General features: G+C 46.5%; 1 protein-coding gene across 1 annotated transcript in view; it reads left to right on the top strand.

The window, feature by feature from the left end:
- LOC137428175 (uncharacterized) overlaps positions 1–23,589 on the top strand; it is a 297,132-nt gene extending 273,543 nt beyond the window's left edge. The window contains exons 2-3 of the mRNA XM_078779423.1: positions 3,892–4,062; positions 21,031–23,589. Coding sequence (XP_078635549.1) covers positions 21,039–23,396 — 2,358 coding nt within the window. The 5' untranslated portion in view covers positions 3,892–4,062; positions 21,031–21,038 and the 3' untranslated portion in view covers positions 23,397–23,589. The remainder of the gene's footprint in view (positions 1–3,891; positions 4,063–21,030) is intronic.
- The last annotated feature ends 632 nt before the right edge of the window (positions 23,590–24,221 follow it).

Below are 24,221 nucleotides of genomic sequence, written 5' to 3'. Positions count from 1 at the left end.
TCAAAGCTCCGGACCTCTGTCCATGAAGAGATGGAGAAGTTGATGTTTGTGTGGTTGACGGAGAAGCAGCTCGCAGGAGATACCGTGACCGAGAGCATCATCTGTGAGAAGGCACGAGACATTTACGGGGATTTGGTGCAGCAGACGGCGGGAACATCAACGGACGAGGCATCGGAAGAGTCATTCAAAGCCAGTCGGGATGGCTTGATAATTTTAAGAAGAGGACCGGCATTCACTCCGTCGTCAGGCATGGTGAGGCAGCAAGCTCAGATGTGAAGGCAGCTGAAGATTTTATTATAACTTTTGCCGAACTGATAGAAGCCGAAGGATACATCCCCCAGCAAATCTTCAACTGTGACGAGACAGGGCTCTTCTGGAAAAAGATGCCGAGGAGGACGTATATAACGGCAGAGGAGAAGAGCATGCCAGGCCACAACTTGTTCAGAGTGCCGGCGATAGCTCGCCTTCTCTTTGTGGAAGACACGGTGAGATCCTTAACATCCAACAACTAATGGGACGCAAACGGGGCGCCCAGTTTAGCGGTACACACATTGATGAATCACCCTGCCTGTGATTCACCCATGACAGGTTATAGCTGGGTCGGGATTCAAACCCAGGCTGGACAGTTTAGAGTCAAGTGTGCATACCTCCAGTCCAGGCCATCCTGCCAACTTGTATGCTGCATACAGGTGAAATATAAAGTGCGAGATATTTATATATACACAAAGAATTAAGTTAAGCACCCCCCCCCCGTTTTTTTACAACCTCGCACATTACAAGTTTGTTGTCGTCAAAACAGTGTAATATACCCATGATATTGCTATATTTTCTGGAGAAGTGATATTATGGTCACATAAAAACATAACAATCATGCCGTTTTCAATATTTTATTCTGAATAATTTAAGGTGAAATTTTTTGGGAATTTTAGGCATATTTTCACCTCAATTTAAGTATGGAGCTATAGGTCCATCACGGACAGTGTGGATGACGTTTATGTTTTCTAACGTACAGTCATTGTTCTGAGAAGACCTCTAGCGATCTTTGCGTCAATAACGTGTGTAGGACCCACGTGATCGGATCACTGACTCAACCCTACGTCTCATAGACCCTGTAAGCCGTCGTATGCGTTGCTGTGGCAGGTTGTTCCATTCCCGATGTAATGCACGTTCCAATTCATCCAGATTGGCTATTGGAGGGACCATCTTCGCAATTTGTCGTCCCAACATGTCCCAAACGTGCTCGAGGGGGTTCAACCTGCCACAGCAACGCATACGACGGCTTACAGGGTCTATGAGACGTAGGGTTGAGTCAGTGATCCGATCACGTGGGTCCTACACACGTTATTGACGCAAAGATCGCTAGAGGTCTTCTCAGAACAATGACTGTACGTTAGAAAACATAAACGTCATCCACACTGTCCGTGATGGACCTATAGCTCCATACTTAAATTGAGGTGAAAATATGCCTAAAATTCCCAAAAAATTTCACCTTAAATTATTCAGAATAAAATATTGAAAACGGCATGATTGTTATGTTTTTATGTGACCATAATATCACTTCTCCAGAAAATATAGCAATATCATGGGTATATTACACTGTTTTGACGACAACAAACTTGTAATGTGCGAGGTTGTAAAAAAACGGGGGGGGTGCTTAACTTAATTCTTTGTGTATATATGTATTTCAAAAAAAATTGGTGTGGTTTTTGGGGGGCTGGAACAGATTAATAGCATTTCAATTCATTTTAATGGGGAAATTTAATTTGAGAAACGAGCAAATTGAGTTACGAGCTCGGTCACAGAACGAATTAAACTCGTAAGTCAAGGTTTCACTGTATATATATATATATATATATATATATATATATATATAATATATATATATATTGTTACGGCCCGCGGATGAGGATGTTGGTTTGCCGAGCGGATGGCACCGCGGCCTAACAGTTACCCCGACTAACCCGATTCCCGAACGTTGGCCGGATCGCGCCACAGATATTCAATATGGAAAAGACAAAAGCGACATGGATGTGAAGAAGAAGAAGAAGACGAAAAAAAGGTTGAAAATACTACTAAATTTATTCCTACTATATACAGGCTCAAAAAAACCAAGGAGAAGGAAAGATAATAAAATAATATACAGAAGATATTAGAGACACAGTGAAAATCGCTAGCTTATCTAAACAGGCTTAATTAATACCCAGGACAGAACAAACAAAACAAACTCACGTACACAAGAGGATGGAAACGCAGGAGGTGGATGGCTGGAGGGAGAGGAAGGTCCAAGGGGGTCCTGCAGCACGATCGGCGCGTTTAGCAGCCGCCGTTCCTTCGCGGCCCTGCTCAAAACCGCCGTCCAGGCCCCAAGCGGCTGTTGTCTGCTCCTGCGGCGGTGGACGTCGCGCGCTTTTCCAGGACTACAACAGGCTTCTTGCTGTTAACTACTGCTCAGTCCAACCTTGGCGAGCAAGGCGACGAATAGCAGGCTTTGTGCTTCCCTGGGTGATCTCTCTTTAGATGTTCTCTATGTTCTCTTTCTTGGTCCAACCACTCTTTCTCTCTCTTGGTCCAATCACTCCTCACCACCGACCACTCAACGCAACCAACTTGTTTCTTGCGCGCGCGCCTTTATAACGCCTCCGGCGATCAAGCCGCCGGCCTTCAGGACACGCCCATCGGTGTGCTCACCTCGGCCCTGGTTGGTCGCGCGACCCTCTGGCTCCGCCCTTGATGACGACGGGCGGGCACGCCCGTCTTCCCCGACCCGAGCACATGTTCATTGGTGGTTTTGGAGGGGATGTAATTTGCAATCGAGGCTTGGCAATGATGAAAGGGGAAATGGAGGTTTTGGGAATGGGAATGATGAATGAAGGGAATCTATCTATTTCACTTGGTGCAATGGAGTGTCATCTTAATGGGAGACAAGGCCTTACCCTAATACACATAATAAAGATATAACTATCAACCAGGGGGAAATCTATGATTGGCTGACGTGTATGCTTTATGGACTAATTATGGGACGCCCTTTGACCTTTTTACATAACGGAGGTATTTACAAGGAATCATTACATTTTACAGAGGGTGATATTTACAACAATTTACTATACAATACAACACAATAAAAAAAACACAATCCTCGTATCCGCAACAATATATATATATATATATATATATATATATATATATATATATATATATATATATATATATATATATATATATATATATATATATATATACTAGCAGAAGTACCCGGCATTGCTGGGTGGGGGAGGGGAGGAGGAGGGGGAAGGGGAGGGGAGGGGAACGGGGGGAGAGCGAGCCCCTTGGTAAAGCGAGCGATTTTTTTTTTATAGCGTTCATAGCGTCATAGCGTTCATAGCGTTTCATAGCGTCATAGCGATTTTTTTTTTCATAGCGTCATAGCGTCATAGCGTTCATAGCGTCATAGCGATTTTTTTTTTCATAGCGTCATATCGTTCATAGCGTCATAGCGTTTCATAGCGTCATATCGTTCATAGCGTCATAGCGTTTCATAGCGATTTTTTTTTTCATAGCGTCATAGCGTTCATAGCGTCATCACGTGATCGCTCTGAGCGAATCAGCGCCCACCTGCTCTGATTCCGTTGATTCCGTGCGCTGAAATGCGCTGAGGTAAATATGAATAAAAAATATGGATCGTCAAATATTTTGAGTTCGGCCATGTTCGTCCCAGGCTCAATGGCCATGTCTATGCCAAATATCAAGCACGTAAGCCTCTCCGTTTAGGAGTCTATCGGTAACATCACACACACACACACACACACACACACACACACACACACACACACACACACACACACAAACTGTGTTTTATATATATAGATGTATAACTTTTCATATGCCCCTCAGCATCAACGAGATACAGAAGAAGATGATGGACATTTGCTATTTCATCTGAGTATCCGATCGAGATTGAAGCTGCAAATCATTTTGTAATTTCCACTGAATGAATGAATGACGTGCAGGAGTGAAAACCGAGAGGATATTTTGATAACGGCACAAAGCAAAGACATCCCACAGGTATGGCGAGCTTGACTTGTGCCTCCTGTAATTGTCTCTTTTTTTTTTAATAATCACTTATTACACCTGTCACAAAGTGGCTCACGGGATCGAGATTATTTGTGCTAACTTTTTTTTTTAACCACTTATTTGGCTTTGCAGTTTGTGAATTATCATCCTATCTGTCATCATTACCATAACATTCCTTGCAATGTGTTTGTAAAAGAGTGGTGCAAAAATAAATTCTTAACTTTCTTCTTGCATTGCTTTTTAACTGAATGGAAGGACAATCTCACCTTCAAGAATAGTTGGTACTGATTTTAATTTTTTATTTATTTATCTATTAAACGGTCCAATAAAAAAGAAGGATTTAAAAAATCTGCCCAGGATATTTAATGTTGTTCCATGTGTGGGGGTCGGGGTGAAATACCATTGTGGAGTTCGGATTGTGTAGGTTTGGCATGGACCATGGACGTGAAGAAGAAGAACCTCAGTGTAATAAGTAGGGAACCTGTCAGGTTAAGAGTGTTTGCATGTCACCATAAGGGGCATGGTTTTTTTGTTAACTAGACACGGCTTAAGATTAATTCCACAGTGTGTAATTGGCCCTTGTGATTTTTACCATGTGTTTTTTTTACATTTGTTCCGCCGGCCATTCAATGGGCTCCATTAGACACCACACCGTCAGGGCCGACAAAAACCCAGCGCATTTGCCGATCGGGCTTAGCCCACGCCACAACCACCGACGTAATATAAACATTCTCCATAAACTAAACTCCGCTCGATGATTCGTAATGGAGAGACCACACCTCGAGCATCGTGATTGGTCCAGAGAACATGGTGTTGTTGATAGAGCTCGGCGATTGGTCAGGGGTGACGTGAGAGGTTGAATGTTCGAGAGATAAAAGAAGAAGACGTCTCTCCCTTGCTCGCTCTCTCTTGCCTTGGTCACGCTAAGAGACGGTGGCATTTTGGTGCAGTGTGCGCTTGTGGAGCGAGTTTTGGAGCCTCGTTGAAACGTTGAGAAATCACAGAAGTAGGTGTTGCTGACCTGGGTGCTTTTCAAGGGAACTGAAGCCACGCTGTGCTGTCTAGCTGGAGCCTGAGAGAGGAGGACGTTTCGCCACTGCTTCGCGGCTCGTTGTGCTCGCATGGGGACTCGGCGCCATCTTGTTCGCGCTAACGACAGTCGTTTTGCAGATGATCGGAGCCATTCAACCACCCCCAAGGTCTTCAATGAACTCAAAGCTGAGTGCCAGCCGACATAACACAAATTATTAGGTTTACTCTCCATGAAAATATGGAGAGTAAGCTATTGTTGTGCGAAGGCTCTCGGTTAATAATGTGGGATCGCGGATGGCCAAATAAACTTTAATGGAGGCGTTTATTCAATGACGGATTTGACTTGGCAGCACGGGAGGAAGAAGGAAGGGGAAGAAGCGCCGAGAGCTCCTACCTGCAGCGATCTCACCAGCAGCTCCGATCCTGTAGGAAATGAACTCAAACGAACACGGGGGTAAAATGTACAAAAATAAACAGGTTTATTTTACGGAACCCAATACAAAGGAAATGCGATGGTAAAAACTAATTCTAAATTGGGACATCCCCACACAGATTTCAAATAGGAGACAGGGAGAATGAATAAAATAAATGTTCCGTCGTGTATTTGTGAATGCGAGCCTATCTGTGTCTGGCAGTGTAGCGTCGGTTTCGATGCTCGAGCGCGTCGTCCGATGCAGCTCCGGTTGGCGCGAACTGCCCGGTCCTTGGCGTGGAGCAGCCCTCGGCAACGCCCGCTCATCAGCGCTCCAACGCAGGCCACACTTGTCGTTCATCGTTCGCACACCAACGCAAGGCAGAGAATCGATGGCGTTCCTTCTCTCCACCGTCTTTCGAACTGCTCGTTCCTCCACCAGGTCTGAAGCAAGAGAAGGCCCAGCATGAAGGGACAGTCAGGAGCAAGAGGCCAAGGGAAGATAAGTGAAGAGAGCAAAGAGCCAGCCAGCAAAGAGACAGCCAAGAGCGAAGCTAAGATGCCGGCGAGCGAGTCATTTTGTCACTCGCGGTGTGATGTCAGCCCTCCTCTCTCCCAACCAGTGCCTCGTTTCTTTGTGGTCTTTCGTGCCCTCTGATGTCACCGGCGCTTGTCCTCCAATCAGCGACCTGCTTCTAAGTAGTGTTTTTGCGCCTTCCACAGTGATTGGCCGAATGTTCGCGCCTTCCGTACTGATTGGCCGAGGGGTCAACGGTCGGTGGCCAATCAGTGTGCCGCTTCCTTCCACCTTCCTTTCACCAATCAGTGGCCAGCTTCTTACCCCAACCAATCACACATTCTCCTGGGCGTGGCTATTGCTTGTTGGTTCTTCCAAAGTCATTGTGGTGGCGGGGAAATTATTTAATACATGGTGCGCTAATGGGCCTATCTAATGTCTACGGGATGTATTGCCATAAGGGACACTGGGATGCTCACCGAGGGAACGACACGACACACAAGGGAATTTTACCCATAATCCCTGTACTAATTAGCATGCCCCGCCCCCTCGTGGCGAAGACAAAGATACTAGCTTATTCCGACATTCGGGCTACAGAACTTATTACATCTAGATTCCCTATCACGACAGTCGAGCACCTACCTATGCAGATCTACATATTCCTCCACCCCTAATTCATAACACAGCCCCCCCCCACCCCCCCGCTGGAACCGTAGCCCCTGCAAGGTTCACTGCAGGCACTACCATTCCAGCCTTAACACTTACTGTCTCACACTTAATTAGCCTATGAAATAAAGCAGGAGGGCTGTGGGAAGTGAGCCGGAGCTACCTCCCTGTTCTCCTTAACATGTTAATACCATTAACAATCATGCAGTCAAATATTTACAATGATTTTAATTGGTCGTTCCTGCGGAGGGAGGAAACAAACAATAACACACAAAAACCTAACTTCACCACAAACTTAACCTTAACTTGCAAAAACTCTAAAATTCCAAAACGCTAAGAAACATTTATACAACCCCAGTCTACAGACCGCATCCCCCGGTGGATGCCACAAGATGCAACCTTACCTGTAGGGCTATCCCAATGCACCCCTAAATTTACGCGGGCCCTGCCCAGGTGTTCCAGGTGAGTGACATGGCTCGGTGGATTTCGCCCACATTCATGCAACACAAACCCTTAACCACTCATTCACATTCCAAAAGTCATCACAACACTTAAATCATTACCAGGCACTTATTCCACCCCTCTGCAGGACCATGACATAGATGTCATATTCGTGTGTGCGTTCATCTATACAAGGTAGCGGGGAGGTACCGCACAATCAGGATGGTGGGGGCGCTTCAGACTGTGGTGCCCGCAGTCCAAAAACAAGTCACTTGACTTACAAATTCATTGCCCCCCCCCCCCTTTACCTCTTGGCCCGTGACAGTCAAACAGCCCTTTCCACCGTTACCCCGCCGGTGGGGGTCTCCACACACCAGGCTCCATGGCCTCCTGCTTCAGCGCAGCTACACGGGTCGCTGGGAGTCTTCCACCCCAGGGCGCCCAAACAGACCCTCCACCGACGAGCTCCAATTTCCAGATACCACTGGCTGCCAGGGGTAATTGCCGCAGAGAAGGGCTGCAGGCATCGCTCCTCAGAGCCTGATCTGTACCTGCGGACACACACACCTTCCCCACCCACAAGACCCCAAAACACATTTCCTCCCCCGCTGCCATTCAATTCTCAACACATTTCCAGAGATGGTTCAAAAGGTGTTACAAGAGTTGCCATGGCCTGCTTCATGTGAAATCCCATTCACATTTAACCAACACATATTTCCATTTCCTACACAATAATCACCACTCATTCTCAGTTTCCATTCTCCACGACCACATAAAAACACATAACCACAACACAAAAACGAACGCCACCCACAAGACACACTGTGCACACATTCTATCCCCCTCACCGGCCATGCCATCACTCTCACCCGCCCCCCAACTCCAAATTACATGTCCCCAATTTCTATGGCAAGTCCTGAAGTCTGGGACAGTAACCATCAAGGCCTTACCTCTACCTTGATGTGCAGGTTTTCACCGGTTGGTCAGGTCCAAAGTGCCATCCACCCGCAAAATCCCAAAATTTATACCATTGGACCAATCAAATTTTCCCAAATTTCACTTTTATTCCTACTGTACTGGCAGGTATGTGGATCCGCATCCAACGGTGATTATCACTACACACTACATGTGGCCACGACAGCTCCGCACCTCTACCATGTAAGGGTCATCGGGACAAGCTGGGCAGTCGAAACGCCAACATGGCCCACGAGTGTCCATAAGGGTGCGACCCACCATCCATCCTTTGACCCCCCCCCCCCCCCCCGCCCTCACTCTTCGAGGAACACGGCTGCACTAGCCTCAGCTGGCCAGTGTGGTGAGCACCTGCTGCCAATAAAAACTGCCATACCCACAATCTCGGCCCTGGGGGAGACGGTCGCAGTGTGTGGCATGCACCCTCATGTCACCTACGCCACCCTCATCCCCCAGTCCACACAACTGCAGCCCCCAGTGCCCACCCACACTTGACCACACCCAGATACAGTCGACAGCCATGCTCCACCAGGAGACTCCTTCAGAAGACATGGTCCACACAACTCGGATACGCACAGCACCACGTTGACACCCAGACCCCCAACTACATCCCTACAACCCCGCGTCCCAAATATTGGCGCAATCGCCCCCGCAACCAGTTGAAGGCTGTGTCCTGCTACCCTATCAAGTTTATCCCAGCCTCCAACACTTTGGTCTAACACACCTGGATCAATAATGGTGCCACTGATGTCAGTGACCACCACAGCCTCACACAATTTACCCTTAAATTTACATCTAACCCTCAGATTACCCATGCCAAACATTTTTCACATTTTACTAATCTTACCAAAGAAGGATGCTTCTCCATACACATGCCAGCCAAGCATGGCCCACATGCTCGGTACATTACCAATTCCCATTCAACACTCCCATGGCTCTCTTCCCAAGCCAAGAGTCCACAAATCATAACGAGACATCTGTGGAAGATCATTCTCACCATCATGTTCCACAGATGCCCCAATGGTTGTCCGGTGGGCTATGTCATTCCTGTCCAGGCGGTTCGACCCGCTTCCATAAACCAGTACAGCATGGCAGGTCATCACATGCTGGCTGTCCCAAAGTCTCAGGGAGAGGGTGTCAGGCCGCATGCCCGGGCGGTCACCACATCGGGCCCAAGTTGGCCGTCCGTGGTGCCACCACCAAAGCGCAACCCACAACACCTCCCCCTAGTGGTCCTCAATATATGCTATCCCAGGCCTGTGAGAAACCACCTCAGACCCCCTGGAGGTCTTAACCCCCACCAGGGTCCGGTGACCCTGCCGGCCCGAGCCACCCACTCGGGCTGCGCCCCGATGGACAAGGGACGCCACACTCCACCAGACCCCCCGGGGGCCCAGGTCGTAGCACGACTCTGAAGGCTGGACCCATGTCCATATCTCGCCAGCACAGCCACCCAAATTTCGAAAGGGGCAACTTTTCCCCAAGGCCATCGCGAATGATCTCTCCTGGTCCAAATTCCGCAGCCCGGGGACCAACTCATCCCCATGGCTGTTCCAAATCCAATTCCCATTTAAATGTAATTTTCTTTTTCCTTTTAAAAATTTCCATTTCCACTGCCAAACCGCAGCTGCAGGTAACAACTCCTCCCACAGGTTGTTCTGCCCCTCCCTGCAGCTGTTCCACATTCCCTACTGGGATAAAATTTTCCGAGCCTCTATCTCTCGACTCTCCAAGGTCCAAATCCAGCTCGGAGCCAACACACTCCCCCAACTGGTTATTCAATTTCGGAGCCTCCTGTACCCAATTGTAAATGCATGGTGAGGGTTCCCTCAGTCACTTCAACCACCTCCTCGGACCGACACCTCATCCCCCAAACTTCTTTGGACCTGGCCAACCTTTACCTCGCTGGTATCGTCCCAGGTCTCCAACCGCTGGATCAAATCATGCTCATCCCCATCACCAATCAGTTCTGGCCCCGACAGGCCTTCCGCAATAAATACCCGGTCCGGCTCCATTACTCGGACCCCCCCCCCTCCCTATTGTTACCCCCTCTTGCTTTGAACCACCGCCCTGGCACAGCAAGGATTCAAATCCATCCCCCGGTTGGGGTGTTGTGACATCCACCCGGCCCCAAAAACACTCCAGGCCACCATGTGGGTAACATCCCCCCATTAAAATTTGACACTCCCTATCTCCCTGACACTCCCCATCTACATGTTGACACTCCTCATCTACCTGTTGACACTCCCCCATCTACCTGTGGACATTCCCCATCTACATGTAGGCACTCCCCATCTACCTGTGAATTTCCTTCCCAAACTTCCCCATTTAAATTTTTACCTTCCCCATGTCCTTCCACACATGCAGTCTCCTCCCGTTTTAATTCAATTTCAATTGCAATTCCCTGCTCCTGAGCCCCATGCACATCTGCATGGGCCGCACACTCTTCCATTGTCCCAGTTAACTCCCCCCGTTCAGATTGAATTTCTGCCACCCTTGGCTTCTCCTGTGCCCCATCAGCACCATTCTTTTGTCCTTCCCTCAATTCATTAGTTTGTTCCTTCAAACTATCACTCATTCTTTTGATCTGTTCACCCCGGGCATTAATGCTGTTATTCAATCCCCCTATATCATTTTTCATTTCCCCCATCTGCTCACTCTGAGCATCCATTTTATTTTCCAATCGCTCACTCTGAGAATCCATTTTTTCATTCTGAGCCTTAATGCTGTCATTAATTTGCTTCATAAATTGCATTAAAGCCTGGGTATCTATCGGGGCCGTCTTGATAGCGGGGAAAGCTCCATCACTATGCTCCACCCCACCCATCTACCTCCGACCCACTTCCAAGGCTATCTGCACCTTCCACCCTTTCCCCCTCCATTTCACATACCTCTTTCATCCGTGGAGAAGAGGTAGCTTTCCCACACGTATTTTACCTCAGGAACCGATTTAAATTTATTGACACGCCGTTCGCGTTTCACTCACCAATCGACTATACAATTTTAATCGCCTCCGACTACGAAAAATTTTCGTCCGAATGTCGAGCGCAATGTGCGCCCGACTGTGTCGATCGCAGCTGCGGACAAAAACATTTGTCCGTCGGGCACGTATCCCACTCCTGACACCAGTTGTCGCGCGAAGGCCCTCGGTTAATACCGTGGGATCGCAGATGGCCAAACGAACTTTAATCGAGGTGTTTATTCAATGACGGATTTGACGAGGCAGCACGGGAGGAAGAAGAAAGAGGAAGAAGCAGCAAGAGCTCTTACCTGTAGCGATCTCACCGGCAGCTCCGATCCTGGAGGAAATGAACTCAAACGAACACGGGGGTAAAATGTACAAAAATAAACATGTTTATTTTACTGAACCCGCTACAAAGGAAACGCGACGGTAAAAACTAATTCTAAATTGGGACGTCCCCACACAGATTTCAAATACGAGACAAAGGGAGAATGAATAAAATGACTGTCCCGTCGTGTATTTGTGAATGCGAACTTATCTGTGTCTGGCAGTGTAGCGTCGGGTTGATGCTCGAGCGCGTCGTCCGACGCAACTCCAGTTGGCGCGAACTGCCCGGTCCTTGGCGCAGAGCAGCCCTCGGCGCACCCGCTCGTCAGCGCTCCAACGCAGGCCCCGCTCGTCGTTGGCACACCAACGCAAGGCAGAGAATCGACAGCGTTCCTTCTCTCCACCATCTTTCGAATTGCTCGTTCCTCCACCAGGTCCCAAGCAAGAGAAGGCCCAGCACAAAGGGACAGTCAGGAGCAAGAGGCCAAGGGAAGAGAAGCGAAGAGAGAGAGCTAAGAGCGTAGCTAAGATTCCGGCGAGCAAGTAGTTTTGTCACTCGCGGTGTGACATCAGCCCTCCTCTCTCCCAACCAGTGCCTCATTTCTTTGTGGTCTTTCGCGTCCTCTGACGTCACCGGCGCTTGTCCTCCAATCAGCGACCTGCTTCTAAGTAGTGTTTTTGCACCTTCCGCACTGACTGACCGTATGTTCACGCCCTCCTCACTGATTGGCCGAGGTGTCAACGGTCGGTGGCCAATCAGTGTGCCGCTCCCTTCCACCTTCCTTTCACCAAACAGTGGCCAGCTTCTTACCCCAACCAATCACACGTTCTCCTGGGCGTGGCTATTGCTTGTTGGTTCTTCCAAAGTCATTGTGGCGGCGGGGAAATTATTTAATGTGTGGTGCGCTAATGGGCCTATCTAATGTCTATGGGAGAAATTGCCACAAGGGACACTGGGATGCTCACCGAGGGAACGACACACAAGGGAATTTTACCCATAATCCCTGTACTAATTAGCATGCCTCGCCCCCTCATGGCGGGGACAAAGATACAAGCTTAATCCGACATTCGAGCTGGGGCCGGCAGTAGTCGTGTCGGTGCCTGGGGTATCTGGGATGGGCCCTGTCAGAGTCGATTCGGTGCTCGGGGTCATCTATTCGCCATGCATGGGGTGTGTTTTGGCAGTCACGTGTCAACAGAAAAGGAAAATGTGAAATAGGAAGGCACTCAGAAGGAGGAAGGCCATTGTGTGCCGGTGCCAAGCTGAGCCCTGATTGAAAATTATTTTTAGACAAGGTTGTTAGTGTCTGGTAGGAGCAGTGAGTCATGCACAGCACGGTGCCCCTGGCAATGGAGGAAGGTTGGGTATGGCAGAGCGGGAATGTCAGTGCAAGGAACTGCTGCAGGGAGGGGCAGAAAAGCCCGAAATAACAAAGGGGTTATTACGTGCAACAGCGGTTGGACACACGAGGCCAGGTAGTTAAATTTAAATTTAAATGGGAAATTGATTTAGAACAGCCTTGTCAGGAGATGGTCTCTGCGCTGCGGAATTCAGACCAGGGGAAGTCATTAGTGTCGGTCTCGTGGATAATACAGGGGAGTACACATCTGCCAAACCAACACAACCGCCATACCAACACATCCACGAAACCAAGACACACACAAAACCAACACAATTACCAAACCAAAACATCCACCATACCAACACATGTGCCAAACCAACACATCTGACAAACCAACACATACGCCAAACCAACACATCCGACATACCAACCCCTCCGCCAAACCGACCCATCAGCCAAAACCAACACATCCGCAAAACCAACACATCCGCCAAACCAACACATCCGCCAAACCAAAACATCCGCCAAACCAACCCCTCGGCCAAACCAACCCCTCGGCCAAACCAACCCCTCGGCCAAACCCACCCATCCGCCAAACGAAAACTTGCGCCAAACTAACACATCTGCCAAACCAATATATCCACCAAACCAAAACATGCATCAAACCAACCCATCCGCCAAACCAACCCATCCGCCAAACCAACCCATCCGCCAAGCGAACACATTCACCAAACCAACACATCCGCCAAATCCAACACATTTGCCAAACCAATACATGCGCTAAACAAACGCATCTGCCAAACCAACACATGCGCCAAACCAACACATGCGCCAAACCAACACATGCGCCAAACCAACACATGCGCCAAACCAACACATGCGCCAAACCAACACATGCGCCAAACCAACACATGCGCCAAACCAACACATGCGCCAAACCAACACATGCGCCAAACCAACACATGCGCCAAACCAACACATGCGCCAAACCAACACATGCGCCAAACCAACACATCCGCCAAACCAATACATCTGCCAAACCAATGCATCCGCCAAACCAAGACAACAGGCAAACTAGCACAACCGGCAAACCAACACATCCGCCAAACCAACACATCCGCCAAACCAACACATCCGCCAAACCAATACATGCGCAAAACCATCACATGCGCCAAACGAACGGATGCGCCAAACAAACACATGCTTCAAACCAATTTATCCGCCAAACCAATGCATCCGCCAAACCAACACATCTGGCAAACGAAAACATTCTGCAAACAAACACATGCGCCAAACCAACACATCCTCCTAAACCAACACATCTGCCTAACCAACACATCTGCCTAACCAACACATCTGCCCAACCAATGCATCCACCAAACGAACACATGTGCCAAACCAAACATCCGCCAAACCAATACATCCGCCAATCCAACACATCCGCCAATCCAACACATCTGCCAATCCAACACATCTGCCAATCCAACACATCCGCCAGACCAGCAAATCTGCTAAACCAACACATCCGTCAAACCAATACATCGGCCAAACCAACACATCCGCCAAACCAACACTTCCGGCAAACTAACTCATCCGCCAGACCAACACATCTGCTATACCAACACATCCGACAAAAGAACACATCTGAAACCCAATACATCCTTCAAATCAACACATCAGTCATAGGTATATATGGGTTCTGAAACAAAACTTCCGTGAAACCAACACATGCGCCAAACCAATACATCCGCCAAACCAATACATCTGCCAAACGAACACATGCGCCAAACCAAACATCCGACAAACCAATACGTCCGCCAAACCAAAACATCTGCCAAACCAACACATCCGCCAAACAAACACATCCGCCAAACGAACACATGCGCCAAACCAAACATCCGCCAAACCAATACATCCGCCAAACCAACACATCCACCAAACCAATGCATCTGCTGAACCAACGCATCCGCCCAACCAATGCATCCGCCAAATGAACACATGCGCCAAACCAATACACCCACCAAACTAACACATGTGCCAAACCAACACATCCGCCAAACCAACACAACACGGTCTGGCACCCCGCTCTGCGGGTGGTGATTTATGTGGTGATTTCAATTGTCACCATGCCAGTTGGCTGGGTGTGGGTACCTCTCTCACCAGCCATGGCTCTTCAGCAAAGGACCTCTGCGACTCACTGGGACTGACACAATCTGTCAATTTCCTGACCCGCATCTCAGTCAACGGAGCATCTTCTCTTCTGGACTTGGTTATGACTAACATCCCTGAAAATGTCTGCTGCTCTTCTTCTGCTCCAATCGGCTCATCTGATCATGTGCTTGTTAAAGTGGACATCTCTCTGACCATTCTCAGAGAGCCTCCTCAGCGTCGACGAGTCTGGCATTTCACTCAGGCCAACTGGCACGGTCTTCAAGCAGCCATCAATCATCTGGACTGGTCTCCCATCTCTACCGCCTCTGACATCAACTCATCCTGGGAATTCTTCCAAAGTAAATTGCTCTCTCTCATGCACAGATTTATCCCATCTCGTCTTCAGTTGTCATACCCTTCCTCTCGTCCATGGTACACGGAATCTTGTGGAGGCTGTTGCCCAGAAACAACTTGCTTTCGTCTCCTGGAAAGCAAATCCAATGGAAGGAAATCTCATTTCCTTTCACAAAGCCCGAAACAAGTGTGTGTCCACCTCAGGTGAGCCAGGAAACAATATCTCTCCGTTCTCAGGACAGAACTCTATCTGTCTCCCTCTTCCAAATCCTGGTGGCGTCTGGTCAAATCTGTTTCTGGTGTTTGTTCCCCCTCCATCCCCTCCCTCACCTCAAACGGCTACACGGCTGACTCCGCACATGAAAAAGCTGAATGCCTCAACTCTGTGTTTGCCTCTAAATCTTGTGTCCCAAACCCATCCCTCTCTGTACCCACCGTACCCAGTCGTACCCATCTGCTCCTGGACTCTGTGTCCTTTCCTCCTGACAAGGTGGAAAAGTTTCTGTCAACGCTCGACTCTGATTCTGCAACTGGACCTGACGGCATCAGCCCACGGGTCCTAAAATCCTGTTCTTCCGCTCTTTCATCCCTCTCTCTGTTCTCTTCACCCTCTCTTTTGCTCAAGGTCATCTGCCATCTGCTTGGAAATCAGCCAACATCACCGCTTTGCACAAAAAAGGTGCAAAAACAGATCCTAGCAACTACAGACCAATCAGCCTTCTCCCAATTATCAGCAAAGTCATGGTATCCATCATTGCTTCAGATATGAAATCTTTCCTCTTCTCCAATGGCTTGATCTCGGATCATCAATTTGGTTTCAGACCTGGTCACTCTACTCTGGACATGCTGCTTCTGCTTTCTCAACAATGGATGGAGGTCCTCGATGCCAAACAGGAAATTAGAGCCGTCTCCCTTGACATATCACGTGCCTTCGATACGGTCTGGCATCCCGCACTGCTCACCAAACTCTCCTCCTTTGGTATCCATGGAAATCTCCACGCATGGCTGGCGGACTTCCTCTCTAGTCGTAGTCAACGTGTGGCCCTGAATGGGGTTCTCTCATCTCCTCTTCCTGTTCAGCCTGGAGTTCCCCAAGGCAGTGTTCTGGGCCCTGTGCTTTTTCTGGTCTTCATCAATGATCTCTCTGACTCTCTTGAAAATCCTCTCTATCTCTTTGCTGATGACTCTACTCTATGTCGCTCCATTCCTCATCCCTCATATCGGCAGTCTGCAGCCTCCTCACTCTCTGCAGACCTGGACAAAATCACAGACTGGGCAAACATGTGGAACATGTCTTTCAATCCTGACAAATCTCACACTCTTACGATGTCTCTCCAAAAAGACCGACTGAACAACCCTCCCATCCACTTTCTGAATAATCCTCTCCAAGAAGTTCTGTCACTCAAGCTTTTGGGTCTCACTATCTGCCATGATCTTTCCTGGGAAAACCACATTTCAAATCTGGCCTCCAAAGCCAGTCGCCGACTGGGCATCCTCCGTCATGTGAAGTCCTTCCTTGGCACACCTGAGCTCCTCACCACATACAAGGCTTTCATCCGCAGCTCAATGGAATACTGCTCTCCCCTCTGGGCTGGTGCTCCTGCCTCACACCTAGCTCGTCTTCACGCTGTTGAAACCAAAGCATTCAGAATCATTGGAATCTCCCGCGATGAAGCTAACTCCAAGGGTCTTTCACTCACTCACCGCAGGCAGGTTGGTGGTCTTTCCATCTTCTACCGACTCCTCTCCGGCCCTGCCCCCCCCCCCCCCAGCTCTCTCTGGGCTCTGTCCCCCAAATATTCCTACAGGTCGCACAAGATCTGCCTGCAACCCTCTTATGGTTAAACTGCCAAAATCAAGACTCTCTGCTCACCTTCACTCCTTCATTCCTCTTTTCTCCCACCTCTGGAACAAACTCACTCACTCTCTTCAATCCCACTCCACCCTCCAGGTCTTTAAAACAGCTGTTCAACACCATCTCTTATCTTCCCCCATCCAAAACCTTGATCTTTTCTACCCCCGCTAATTTCACCCCAAATCCACTTTTTCGAAATACTAACTTCCGTCCTGGAAGTCCTTGGTGTCCTTGTGTTTTACACTTCCACCCTCCCCCCCCCCCCTTCCCATGCCTCCTCCCCCCAAGCCCTCTCCCTCCCACACATCTCCCTGCTCTCAAATGTTATGTTTGTGTGCTTCCCCTTCTCTCCCCATCTTGTCTTCCGCTCCCTCTTTTTATACATTTTGTTTGTCTAGTTGATTTGTTTGTGAAATAAATGTTAGCTCTTTCACGAGCCTCGATTCAGTATACAAAAAAAACAAAAAACAAAAACACATGCAGCAAACCAATGCATCCACCAAACCAACACAACCGACAAACTAACACATCCGGCAAAGTAACACATGCGCCAAACCAACACAACCGCCAAGCTAACACAACCGCCAAGCTAACACATGCGCCAAACCAACACATCCCCCAAACTAACCCATGCGCCAAACCAACAGATTCGCTAAACTAACACATGCGCCAAAACCAACACATACGCCAAACCAACACATTCGCCAAACTAACACATGCGACAAACTAACACATGCGTCAAACCAAAACATTCGACACACTAACACATGCGCCAAACCAACACATTCGCCAAAGTAACACATGTGCCAAACCAACACATTCGACCAACTAACACATGCGCGAAACTAACACATGCGCCAAACCAACACATTCGCCAAACTAACACATGCGCCAAACCAACACATTCGCCAAACTAACACATGCGCCAAACCAACACATTCGCCAAACCTACACATGTGCCAAACCAACACATTCGCCAAACTAACACATGCGCCAAACTAACACATGCGCCAAACTAACACATGCGACAAGCTAACACATGCGCCAAACTAACACATGCGCCAAACCAACACATTCGCCAAACTAACACATGCGCCAAACTAACACATGCGCCAAACTAACACATGCGCCAAACTAACACATGCGACAAGCTAACACATGCGCCAAACTAACACATGCGCCAAACCAACACATTCGCCAAACTTACACATGTGCCAAACCAACACATTCACCAAACTAACACATGCGCCAAACTAACACATGCGCCAAACTAACACATGCGCCAAACCAACACGTTCGCCAAACTAACACATGCGCCAAACCAACACATTCGCCAAACTAGAACATGCGCCAAACCAACACATTCACCAAACTAACACATGCGCCAAACTAACACATGCGCCAAACCAACACATTCGCCAAACTAACACATGCGCCAAACTAACACGTGCGCCAAACTAACACGTGCGCCAAACTAACACGTGCGCCAAACCAACACGTTCGCCAAACTAACACATGCGCCAAACCAACACATTCACCAAACTAACACATGCGCCAAACTAACACATGCGCCAAACTAACACATGCGCCAAACTAACACGTGCGCCAAACCAACACGTTCGTCAAACTAGAACATGTGCCAAACCAACACATTCGCCAAACTAACACATGCGCCAAACTAACACATGCGCCAAACTAACACATGCGCCAAACCAACACATTCTTGGACTTGGAGATGGATGGAGATAAAGAAAGAGGGATCTTTGTCATCGTATTTTAAGGTTTATGGCGTTTTCAGAGTGGCGTGGCTCTATATATGCCACACACCCAGACATAACAGCGGTGAATGAAGGATCCTTTCGGTAATCCATAACATAATATGGATTTCGTGCTCTCTTTTAAAAATCTCAGAACCTCCATGTATATTTGCGAATGCTTCTGGCTCAATTGGGCGAAAATGTTTGGCATATCCGACACACCAATCCCCACTTCTTTAACACTTTTAAATAGACTTACGATTTGGAATTTAATCAGCCTATGTACAATTTGGTGGCATCGGCACTGTTTTACACCTGCACACAACCACAGTGCAGCAATCTTCATCCTGATGAAGCAGCTCCTCCACGGAAGGCAGGAAGACTCAATCTGGATCTGTCGTATAGAGATAATTTTAAAAACAAATGGTTGAAATTATCGGGTTTCCTACAAGTATCATAGGTCCCAGTAGAGTGACACTCTATTCTATGAAGGTATGAATTAAGATGACAGAGCAGAAGGAGGGATGACAGCCTTTTTAAAATAAATAAATACACTTAGTTAAAAGAATCGCTGATTTTTTTTAATTTTCAGATTTCACTCCAGAGTTTGGCATTTTCAGCACATTTCAAAACAATTCCTTGAGATCCGATTCTCAAACCCGAACACGCATTTTGATTATATAATTCAATTAGTCTATGAGAGTAGATCGTGTTTTCAAGGCAAGGCACATTTGAATAGGACAAAACAAAATGGTGACCTCAGAACCCAGTGATGTGACAGAGGGCTGATCAATATGGCACACTGCCATTTTAGTGAGGCTTATTGTTTTATTCGTGATGAGCAGCTCATAAATTATTTTCAAAATGGGTGTTTAAACACACCCAAACTCACGGTTTACATTCGTGCACTCCCTTGGAGTTTCAGACCGCCAGGTTTCATAGATTTGGACTAATGGAGAAGACACACACACACACACACACACACACACACACACACACACACACACACACACACACACACACACACACACACACACACACACACACACACACACACACACACACACACACACACACACTAACTGACGCACATTGCCTTTTAATATTTTAGATGTATCTTTAAAATTGATGGTGTCTTGGTGTGTGACATATTTCACTTATGGTGCAATAAACTCCAATATATGGCAATACGAGCTGTATTTATTGTATTTTCAAGTGTAGAATCGACATACAACCTCAAAAAATGAGATCAGCATGCCAAAAACCCCATAAAAAGACATCTTCAGCAAGTTTGTATGTGGAAGGAACGAAAAAGTAGCATGCCAATGTGGCCATTTTGAACAACGTCGGATTATTCGCTTCATTTCGGGAGGTATTTACTGGCTAATTTTCTTTAATCTAACATGAAGTACCTTAATCCACCTTCAAAACAAGTTCTGCTCAACACATTTATGGGGTCACAGAAAGTTGACCCCACTACGTGAGCGAACTACTTAAACTCATGTGCATGCTTTCATGACATCGGGCTAAGATAATACTTTCAGCAACTCACTGTCAACAGGTTTGCCTGCGATGTCTCGCAAGCCCTTACAATAGGGTGCATCAAACGCCCAACTATTTTTAAAAAGATGTTGGATTGATCTGTCCCAAATTTTATTTTGTTCCAATCATAAAATAAAGTTGCTATGCAAAATTTGGTAAGGTTTGGACATCATCTTCTGGGTCCACCTCACCATTTCATATTTTGAGTCGGTGGTATCAGAGTTGGAAATTTGACACGCAGCTGTTTTGAGGCCCATAAATAAAAATGAAAGGATTGACTGATTGCTACATATAATAACTCTTTGTAAAGGTATTATTGTGCTCTGTAGCAATATATCATCATCATAGGGATAGGGATATAATTCATTTATATACAAATAGTCAAAATAATGATTTTTTTCAAAATATGGATATAAAGCTAAATGAAGAGTATTTTTAAAATATAATATATAAATTAAAGAATATCCTGAATGTTGTAGTCATCTTGTCTTTACAGAGATCTTTTAACTAGACAAGATGATTAAAACAATTATTAGGCTATACTCTAATAAAATTGGATAATTGATTTATTTGTTGTACATAATTATGAAATGACATTATTGTTACTAATACTACCTTTTTCTTTCAGATAAAACAATGGATGGCACAGTAAAGAAAGCATCTGTTGCAACAACAGAGTCCACCAAGGTGTTTGGTCTTGGAAGTGCCATAACTGAACAAGATTCCCAGATCAATGGCACCAGACTTCCAACTTGTTTACAAGTACTACGTTGTTTCATGTGGCACACGGAAGATGGCAAACTTGAACGACGCTCTCGGTGGGAATCAGCAAAGCTTGTACTGCAGAAAGTGACACCATTTTATGGCAAGGCTAATATTCCTATCATCTCTGAACGCAAGGCTATTGAGAAAATTATCAAACTTGCAGATGATAATTCCAAGCTTAGATCAATCCCTATCAACCGAAGAACAACTCCAGCAAGCATCACAAAGGTGAATCAAATGGAGATGAAATTTATGGAGACATTTCCCTTGTGGCCCAATGATGCTAGTTCTCACATCAAGAATCCTGAAGACTTAGCATTCCTGGAATCTATGAAGACAGATCGCTGTGCAACATTTGGCTGCCAAGATAAACTGTTGGCAGATAAGATGCAGCGTAAAGTGAACCGCGAGGAAAAAGAATCAGAGAGGCGAGCAAGTATGGAGCTGGAGTTCAACATAAATACTACAACCACTGTGTATAATATTCGTGACAGTGATGAAGAAGTAACTCTTGGACCTTCAACAAGCACACCAACAACCTCAACAAGTCATCATCGTTTAGTTAGACCTGGAACATCAGTTTTCATTCCACATGACATCCTGAAGAGGCCCAGTCTTGTTTCACTGGCAACAAGGATGAAGATGACACCAACCCAACAGGCTGCTTTCACAGAAGCTCTTATTGAAGAAACAGGAGGGGATGTAGCGAAGGTGTCAACATCATATGCTATAGCAGATAAATCAAGACGCAAAATTGGACAGCATATTGCTACTACCTGTAAGGACAAATGGATACCTCCGAAGCTTGCTACGTTGCACTGGGACTCAAAGCTGCTTCCATGCTTAACTAACCAAAACACTTTTGAAGAACGCCTGGCTGTGCTTTTGGGTTCTCAAACTGATATGAAGCTGCTGGGTGTTCCATCCTACAAGCCTGGTACAGACCGTAAATCTGGAGATATAATTGCTCAGCTGGCTAATAACCTACTTGAATCATGGAACTGCCAAGAGAATGTTGTCAACTTGACATTTGACACAACTGCATCTAACACCGGCCACATCAGTGCAGCTTGTGTAACAATTCAACAACGGCTTAACAAAGCTCTTCTGTGGTCAGGCTGCAGACACCATATTGGTGAAGTCATTCTTACGCACATTTTTACTGATCTTAAAGTTGAAGCATCTAAGTCACCAGATATCTTCCTCTTCTCAAGGTTTCACAAGAAGTTTGAAATGTTTCCACACACATTCAATGAACCACTTTCACGATTTGATCCATCTCAACTAAATGAAGCAGCAACAAGTTTGACAAGTGACTGGCAAAATAATGTTCTCAGACTCTGTCACACCGAGCAATCTCTAAGACGTGATGATTATTTGGAATTTGTTGATCTGTGTACTGTATTCCTTGATGGTGAAGTAGCTGAACATCAAATAACCTTCAAGCGTCCTGGTGCACTGCATAAAGCCAGATGGATGGCGAAGCTCCTCTACTCAATCAAATTATGTCTCTTCGAAAAACAAATCGCTGATCTTCCAGCAGGTACAATTACCACAGAAAAACAAGTGCCAAAGATCAGAGAATTTGTCACGTTTGTCACTCTAGTATACAGCTCCTGGTGGATGACATGTACCTCTGTCACCGATGCCCCATGGAATGACCTGCAGCTCATCTCCAAACTGAAACAGTATGAAGCTGTCAATGCTGGAATCTCAAGAAGTGCCCTGAAAGCCTTCAAACGACATCTCTGGTACATCACAGAAGAGATGGTTCCACTTGCCCTCTTCAGCTCAGTTGTTCATGACCATCGCCGTGCTCTGGCAGACAGACTTCTGGAGGTTCAGCCAGATTTTCCAGTAACCAACCCACAAGGACGGTTTGGTACTGGGTTTGGAAAGCCCAGATTTCCTGATGACTTGACTGAGAAGACCACTCTGGCTGATTTTGTTGGACCAGATTCATGGTACCTATTTCATCATCTGAAGCTTGACTGGGCATTTCTAGTTACCGATGTTCAAGAATGGACTAACTCTGCAGCCTACCAGACATCATGGACTAATGTTGAAGCCTTGAATGTGGTGAATGACTCTGCAGAAAGGGGAGTTAAGCTTAGATCTGACTTCCTTTCAGCAGCCAGAAGTGAAGACCACTACCAAAATGTGCTACAAGTTGTTGAGCACAACCGCAAGGAGAAACCGAATCTTCGAAAGCGAGCAGCTCAAGACTAAACTGTCAGAAATATCCATGAAAACTACAGTATCTTTGTTTTGTTTCTATTTTCATGTTCATCCATAGTCAGATGTACTCGTATTAAGATGATAAATGCTAAGATTGTGTATATATGATTCTACTGTAATAAAAATTATATCATTCTGGTATCTATAATACATATGATTATACCAATAAAATCATGATTTTGACTATTTGTGTATAAGTGAATTATATCCCTATCCCTATGATGATTATATGTTGCTACAGAGCACAATAATACCTTTCCAAAGAGCTATTGTATGTAGCAATCGGTCAATCCTTTCATTTTTATTTATGGGCCTCAAAACAGCTGCGTGTCAAATTTCTGACTGATACTACCGACTCAAAATCTAATTTGCTGAGGTGGACCCAGAAGATATCAAAACCTTACCAAATTTTGCATAGGAACTTTATTTTATGACTGGAACAAAATAAAATTGGGGACAGATTGTTTTCTTGACATAGGGGCGTTTGATGCACCCTACCTTACAACTCATTCAGCACATAGCTATCTGCACGAAGGTAGTGCAGGCTCATAAGTTTGATCACATCACTCCAATAAGTTCACTGTCTCTCAATATGCAAATGTATCGGGTTGAATATTTTGCCAGTAACCTTTAGAGCCAAACATAAATTGGTTGCTGCCTACATTTCTCACCAAATCACATCTTAAACCACTAAAATATACAATCAAACAATGGGAATCTCTTGCTAGCTCCCAACGTGATGATGAAAAGTTTGCCGATCAAGCATTCATCAAATATGCTCAGCTGTGGAAGTCTTCTCCTTTTTAAGCCTTATGT

Source organism: Myxine glutinosa, chromosome 5, assembly GCF_964187855.1.
Source record: "Myxine glutinosa chromosome 5, kmMyxGlut1.1, whole genome shotgun sequence".
Classification (NCBI taxonomy): Eukaryota; Metazoa; Chordata; class Myxini; order Myxiniformes; family Myxinidae; genus Myxine; species Myxine glutinosa.
This window is presented reverse-complemented; position numbering and strand designations above follow the sequence as displayed.